We start from the raw sequence: 7,944 nt of genomic DNA on the forward strand, positions 1-7,944 counted from the left end.
GCTGGGCGAGAAATGGAAGGTGTTATAACTCTCCGGTAATTAGGATGCCTCCGATTTGAAAATGCCAGCGAACGTGTACGAGAGGCCGCAGCGGTGGGGGCGGGGAGGCCGCCGGGCTGGGGGGATGCGGATGAGCAATTAATTAGGGGCTCTCATTCCGAGCACGTTGCCGGCTGATGAATTGGCGAAGGGAAATTAGCGGGATGCTTAGCTCCCAGCCAGCGGGCGCGCACCCCGCTCGCTCTCGCCTCTCCGGCCTCCTGAGCATCCCTCCTGCCCAGATGTTCGCCGAGGGCTGCGCGCAGCTGCGTGCGAGCACCTGACTGCCCAAACAACACCTCTGCACCGCTGCTGGGGATTTGAGGGGCTCTCCTGGCTCTGCAGTGGGTGCTGGAGCCCTCGTAGGGCTTTGCAGCTCTTTTTTGGGGGTACTTCAGCACCCTTGGAGCCCTCCACCGCCAGCCAAGCGCCCCAGCAGCAGTCCTTGGGTGTGAAGGCGCAGCAATTAATCAATAACTCTGACACGAAGGCGGCTGGAGGGGGGGGAAATTGCCAGCGACGAATGAAACTCGTCCTGCTTGTGACACCTCCCTCCAGCCAAATGCCTGAGTAAACAGATAAGGCGCTGCAATCTCCCTTGAAGGTCAGCGTGCTCCAGCCTGGCCGTGGATGGGAGGGACTGAATGGGGCTGCTGCTGGGTCCCATCCCCGCTCTGGGTCCCACTGGGGCGGCTGGAGAGGGGAGGCAGCCCCCCGGATGGGCAGCAGGTCCAGACTGGGGCATCACTGGGGATCCTGGGGGCAGGTACCAGGCCCTCATTGGGACTTTACTGGATGTGCTGGAGCCATGGTTTTGTTCTCTGTCCCTTGGTCTCTGAGGTCCTGAGACCTCGGAGTGAGGGGATGAGAAGTTGTCCACTTTGGGTCCAAATTGGGTCCTTGGCATGACCCAGGAGCCTGTCTCGGGGCTGGGATCCATCACCAACACCTTCCCCAGCCGCAGGGGTGTGGACCCGTGTTACGATAACCAGAAGCAGGGGCTGGCAGGTTTTCTTAGCCCTCCCTCCACTTGGTGCGGTAATGAGGTGTCAACAGGTAACTGGTGTCAACTGGAGGTGAAGCTTTGATGCGTCTATGGAAAACCTGGTATAAAATTATTTGGGTGATCGGTATCTTCCCCGCTTCCCTTGGTGCATCCCTGCTCCCTGCATCCTCCAGGACCCCGAGGGAAGGAACGGTGCCCAGCACCTTTCCCATGCTCGCAGGAGGGGAGGGAGCTGTGGTTTGGAGCTGGCTGCCCACGTGCCCTGGCTCCTCTCGATGCCTAATTTCCCCAGCTAAATTGCATCTTATGGGCAGAGAGCATCCTGCCCCCAGGGTGTGGAGAGAGCTCCTGCTTTTAGGAGGCTTCATCTCCATGCCGTTGCCATGTACCCAGTGGTGGCCTCGGCACGCCAGGACAAATGGGTGGCCAAGGGCTTCACCCAAAGGTGATGCAGGAATGGGGGCCTAGGGGATGCTCCAGGAGAGCCTGGATGTGGTGGGCACATGGAGGCTGTCGGTGTTTGGAGAGGGGGCCTAGGGAATGCTCTAGGAGAGCCTGGATGTGGTTGGCACGTGGAGGCTGTCGGTGTTTGGAGAGGGTTTTCCGGGTTGGGATTGGGAGTGGTGACGTGTCCTTCCTCTCCGCAGGTCCCCGTGTCCGTGGCCATGATGTCCCCGCAGATGATCACGCCGCAGCAAATGCAGCAGATCCTCTCTCCGCCCCAGCTCCAGGCCCTCCTGCAGCAGCAGCAGGCGATAATGCTGCAACAGGTAACGGCAGATGGGATCCTTCCTGCTTGGGCTCCTGCGTTCCCACTCTATTTCCATGGGGTTTCCTGGCACATCCAGCACCGAGGGGTGAAAAGAGCTGCGGGTGCTGGCAAAGCGGAGGCTGCTGCCCTGCATCAGGAGCTCAGCACCCAGAAAGGTCCCATGTGAGGGCTGGTTTGGGGCTGGGCAGCTCCTGGGGAGAGCTGGGGTGTCAAGGTGGATGCTCTGGGCTCAGCAGACCCCTGCCTGGGTTTTGGGACCTGTGCCTGGGTCCAGTTCCAAAGCTGAGTGCGTGGGTTTGTTTCGGCTTTTCCGGAGCGCTCTGTCAAATGTAAAATGAACGGAAAAGGAAGAAAAAATGGAGGAGAAGGAGAAAAAAACAACAACCCTCAACTCCGAAACAAAACAGGTCTGCTTGGGTAAACACCTCCTGCCGTTGGGAGGGAGAGGAGGAGAAATCCCACAAGCATCCTCCACACCCTTCCTCCTGCCTCCAGTACCTGTTTACTCCAAACAGCCCGATAAGGACTCAAGGTTGGCCCCAGGGAAAGAACAAAGGGTAAACACTACGCTGGGTGGGTCCTTCTCCAAGCTGCTTTGGAGCCGGATAAAGAAACACGTTTGACTGCAAATTAAACAACCCAGGCCGGAATAGCTCGCATTCTCCACCAGAAGAAAACCAAACATCACACCTCTCACCCCTGACCCAATGTTCCCGCGGCCGCGCTCGACCGTGCTGCAGAGACCTGGCTTTGATTGGCTTTCGGGTAAACACCCAGCCCTTCCAAACCTGTTCGCCGACAGAAAAAGCAAAGTTGCTGCTGTCAGCGCTGTCAGCCCCGAGCTGATAAAGGCTTCCCGGCATCCAAAGGGGCATTCCCCAGCCGCCACCGTCGCCCCTGCGCGGGGGTCCGGGGCGGGTGGGAGGGGGCTGCCGGGTCTCGCTGACCTCCCCGTGCCTCCAGCCGCCGTGTGTGCAGCAAATCCATCACCCATGGTTTATTTAGGGGCTGGGGCCTGAGCTGGCGTCAACGCTGAATGGGCCTGGTGCTGCCTCCTGCAGATTGGGACCCTCTGCGGTGGCTCAGTGCGGGGCTGGGGTGGTTTTCTCTGGTTTTCTGGCCCGGCAAAATCCTCTTGTTTTGACCAAGGTGCTGCGAGGAGCCCAATTGCCTGCGCTTTGCCATGGTGCCCATGAAGGGGGGATGCAGGTCTGAGCCCCTGACACTCGTAGGGTTGCCCAAGCTGGACCAGGAGCTGTGGCTTCTCCTGGCTTCTTCCCCCCCAGCTCTCATAACACTTGCCAAAGGTATTTTGGGCTCCCACCATGCTGAAAACGGGGTTTCTCGGATGCTATGTTACATGCTGGAGCCCCTGGGCCCCCTTCAAGGGGGTCGCCCACCTCCTGGTATTTCTCATCCCTCCATCAAGCAAATCCCCTCTGGCGCAGCTGCAAAATCCCCGGGGTTGGACAGGAATTACCGAGCTGGGGTTGTGACCCCCTCCACTCCCTGGGGCTGGGCAAGGTGGTGGCAGAAAGCCGGGACAACCGGTCAGCATTAAACCCAACGGCAGGTTTGGGGATTTTCCTCGCGCTGGGGATGCAGGAGGTTGTGCCCAGGGTTTATTCTGCAGCCACGATGCCTTTGACCGGGTGCTTTTCCTCTTGAACCTGCAGCCAAGAGCCTGGCACAGCTGTGGCAAAGCCCGGTGCTGGGCAGGAAGATGTGAGTGGGTGTTTCTGCTGCTAATTCAGGCTCTTCTCTCCCCTCCCTCCATCCCAGTTGCAGGAATACTACAAGAAGCAACAGGAGCAGCTTCACCTGCAGCTGTTGACACAGCAGCAAGCCGGAAAGCAGCAACCCAAAGAGGTGAGCTGACAGCGGTGGGTTCTGGGCCATCACAGCTGGCTCCAAATAAAAGCAGGACCAGCACAAAAAAAGGTGTGCGTGAATCCCAGCGCCCGGGGCAGCCGGGTGGAAGCCAAGGGGGTGGGATATGGGGGCATCCTGCTCCTGGGGATGCTGGGAGTTCCTCCTCTTCCTCCTCTCTATCTGCGATCTGGTACATGCACTGAGCTGCGTCGTTCTCAGCACCACATCCTTGTCAGCCCCCTGTGAGCAGGTCAGCAGCAGCGGGCCCTTTGCTGGGGAGGAGGTTGCATGGTGAAGTGTTTATGCACGTGTGATTGCATCAATCTGGTACAGCTCCCTTTACACAGCAAGTTTTACTGTCCTTTCCCATAGTAACACACCCTGAGGTGTTGCAGCTCTATCAGCAGCGCTCGGTTTCAGTGGTGTGCCTGTTGCACCCTGATTTACACCCATCCATTCCCAGCACTTAAAAATTCAACTTCTTTTTTGAGGAAGAAAGCATTCACGGCCAGGCTGCGCATCAGGGTGGCCACAGCGGGGGCTCGATGGCAAAGCACAGGGGGGAATAGGGCAGCTCGGGGTCGGGCCAGCACCCACTCGAGCCCTCAATAGACTTTGACCCGGGCTTTCATTGCGGGATGTTGCCGTATTTACGCGGCGCGCGCGGGGTCAGGCTTTATCGGAGCCATCTCCAGGAGCTGGAGTAGCTGCTCGTGCTCCAGGAACAGGGGAGGCATAAATCTGAGCTTCCTCAAGGACTTTCTTCGTGGCTGTGGCGATGTTATATTGCAGCAACGAACGGGGATATAATTAAGCTTTAACAAAGGGCTTGCTTAGCGGACTCCCGCTTTAAAAAGCGCGTGTTAACTTTTAATTAAATGGTACAGAGGAGACGAGAAATTTATCCACTAAGAAAGTCTTGAGTGATGGGGGGAGGAAGAGGCATGAGATGCTGCTAAAGGGGTGCGCATCCAGCTCATCGCCACCCCATAGCTGGGGTAAACAGCGAGTGGGTCCCCACGGGGAGAAGTTGGAGTGTTTCCCCTCCCCAAAACCCACAGCTGGGCTTTGCCAGATGGGCTTCACCCCGTGAATTTGGGCAGCTGCTGTTCATAAAGCCTCCGCTCGGCAGCAGCCGATGCCGCGGGGAATAGCTGGCGTGTGTGGGATGCCGCTGCGGAGCCCCTCTTGGCCACCGTCGCCTCCTTCATGGAAATCCGTATTTAATTACGGCCCCACTGCAAGGTTTGTAAACCCCGGCGCTCGCTGCTTTCCCTCCATTTGATTTCGAGGGCTGTAATTGTAAGGCAGCGGCTCGGCTGCGAGCGCGGACAGCCGATGCCGCGGGGAATAGCTGGCGTGTGTGGGATGCCGCTGCGGAGCCCCTCTTGGCCACCGTCGCCTCCTTCATGGAAATCCGTATTTAATTACGGCCCCACTGCAAGGTTTGTAAACCCCGGCGCTCGCTGCTTTCCCTCCATTTGATTTCGAGGGCTGTAATTGTAAGGCAGCGGCTCGGCTGCGAGCGCGGAGGGAGCGGCGCGGCTGGGGGTCCCCCCGGTGGGCGCAGGGGAAAGGGGGGAGCAGGAGAAGATGGAGCGCGGAGGATGGAAACGCGTCGCAGCATCCCGTCCCGGAGGATGCGGGGGGTGCCGTGTGTCCATGGGGTGCGAGGAAGGGGCCGAGCAAGGCGGCTCATCCACGTATCCGTGCATCCTGCTGGGATGGGGCTGAGCTGCAGCACATCCCAGGGCATTTTCCAGCATTAGGGTGTGAGGATGAACCCCCAGCAGCATTTTGGGCATGGGGGAGTGAGTTGCTGCGATGCAAGTCTGGGATGACTCCATGCAGCCCCTCGCTCTCATGGCAAGCAGTGGTGATGCTGGTGTCTGCCATCCTGCTTTTTCCCCACTCTTTGCCCCTGCAACAGCACCAGGGTGTGGAGACCCCAGTGTCCCCCAGGGGAGAGGCAACAGGGTCTCTGTGTGCCCCCAAAGCCCATGACAGGGGCTGTCCTTCTCCCGAATCTGGCACAGCAAAGGAAGGGGGTGGCGCAGGGGGGGCTGCCTGCTGCCTAACCTCGGTGTCAGCTTAATGAACTGCTCCTGTCAGTCCCGCGTGTCACGCCGAAACTCCTCCTGATGTGCTCATAAATCAAAGTGACGGCGGCTCCTACTCCGGTAGCTGCACCCAGTCAGCTGCGTCTAATGCACGCCGAGCGCGGGCGAAGCTCCGGACCCAGAGCCCCCGCGCTGGGATGGGAGATGGGACTGGGATGGGGGGGCCAAACGCAGGATCCACCCCTAACGCAGAGCAAGGTCCTCCAGTGGGTGCTGGGGGGACCCTTTTCAGGGCTCAGCCAGCGCTTGGGGCTTGGTGAGGAGAGAGGAGCTGAGCGGATGGTCAGGGAGAGAGGTTTTGGATAAGGCTGGGGCTGTAATTTGGGCTCTTGCCACACTGCCTTTGCCAGGGCAAATCTTGGCTCGCAGCCCCCAAACTGATGGGTGCTGTTGGATGGATGTGCACAGGGATGCTCTCCTTCACCCGTCGCACTCGGTGGTTGGGATCCTATGGGGTTTGCTGGCTCTGTGGTGTGGTGGTCGTTCTCTAGGGACTGGGAAATTGGCTTTCCCAGAGAGCAGCGGTGCTTGTTTTGGCTTAGCCTGGGCATTTGGGCACCCCCCAGCACCAGCACTCATATTTCCAGGGCTGGTGCCTGTGTTCGTGGTCTGGTGAAGCTGGGAGGATGCGCACATGGATTTGTTCACAGAGGACAGGGACCCAGTGGGAGACTGCACAGCCTGGTCCTACCTTTTCCCTCCATCGTGGTCCATGATCTCCTCCAGTCCCGTGGCCTGAAGCCCTCCTGGCTCAGCGCCTTGCTCAGGAGTGAGGGCAAGTGTGGAGATTTCTCTTTGCTGAGCAGAAATGGCTTTGATTTGTGCCTTTATCTTCAAGCATCAGAGGTGCAGGACTGAGGCAAAGCCAGAGCGGATCTGGACCTGACTCTGGGGGGACAATTCTGCAATGGCCAAGAGGTGGACAAGACGGGGAGGAGTCCACACGTCCCTCTGAGGCTGAGAAAACAGATTAAACTCTCTGTGTCCTAGGCAGGACTCGCGGTCGTGCCTTACATTGCAGACCACGGGGATTTTGCAGGGCGGTGCCTTGTGCCATCGTCACCCCCTGTTTCACAAAGCCACAGCCGAGCAGCACCAGCGTGGGCAGGGGGCCATGGGGCCCAGGGTGCTGCTTCGGGTGCAGCAGCGCGCACCCATTCCAAACCAAACCATGGACTGGGTTTGCCACAGAGTCCATCTGCTGTTCCCCGTTGAGCAGAGAGCGAGGTGCAGCCTCGGGGATCATCCAGAGAGCGAGGTGGGGCTGGGCCAGGTCCCTGATATCCCCGTGCACCAGGGCCTGAATCCCCACAGTGCTCAGAGCCAGCCAGAAGATTAAAAAAAGGGCATTTCCTATTGCAAAGCTCATCGTGGACATGGATATACTTATTTTGGGGTTATTTTTGGGTCAAGCAATGGGGCTGCAAAGTGTCCCCGCAGCAAGATTGAGGGAAGCACCTTAACTGATGGGTTTGCCCAGGGATTTGCTCTACCGAGAGGGACCCCAGCACTTTTCTCGCTCGGAATAAGGGAGCTGCCATGGACGGAGGGGGCCAGGCTGCCATGGGGACTTTGGCACAGCACAGCCGGCCCCCACTGCCTGCCAGCGCGGCTCCTCGCAACCCGCAAACAACGTCTGCGCAAACAGAGGGGTTCAAGGGGTTACGGAGACCCCTGCCCCGCTAATGAGGCCGGGCAGGCCTGGGGCAGCTCCCCTCTCCTGGCCCGCTCGGATTAGCAGCTGCCCGGCCCCAGCCCTAATTGAATTCTCTCCCCTTCAGTTAATTCTCATGGATTTCTCGGTGCCTCCCCGGGGACCCGTCCTGCCTAACTAGTTTAGGGCTGGCTATGCTGGTCAGAGCGCGGCCGGCTCCTGGGGATGGGTGGGAGAGAGGTACCCACCTTGGGGGTGCTTGGGGCTGCCGTGGGGACACCAGTGCTGGTGCTCAGGGACTGGTTGTTTTCTGCCCCGCAGCAAGAAAGAGCTCATAATGGTCGTTTTTGGCAAATACGGACTGTTTCAATGCTTAAAGGGTGGTGGTAGGCATCTGGGCAGTCTTAGGATGCCTTTTGGGTGCTGGGAGCCCCCCTCAGCAATGCTCAGCACTCCCGGGAGCTCACTGTGCGGCTCAGCG

The 7,944-nt window shown here is 59.1% G+C and overlaps 1 protein-coding gene across 1 annotated transcript in view; it reads left to right on the top strand.

Moving 5' to 3' along the window:
* Nucleotides 1–944: 944 nt before the first annotated feature.
* Nucleotides 945–7,944, top strand: part of FOXP4 (forkhead box P4) — a gene marked incomplete at its 3' end in the record, with an annotated part of 14,169 nt that continues 7,169 nt past the window's right edge. The window contains 3 exon segments of the mRNA XM_010180667.1: nt 945–1,077; nt 1,667–1,815; nt 3,600–3,686. Of these exon segments, the coding sequence (XP_010178969.1) occupies nt 945–1,077; nt 1,667–1,815; nt 3,600–3,686 (369 nt within the window).

This window comes from Mesitornis unicolor, unplaced genomic scaffold (assembly GCF_000695765.1).
Source record: "Mesitornis unicolor isolate BGI_N332 unplaced genomic scaffold, ASM69576v1 scaffold34323, whole genome shotgun sequence".
NCBI lineage: Eukaryota > Metazoa > Chordata > Aves > Mesitornithiformes > Mesitornithidae > Mesitornis > Mesitornis unicolor.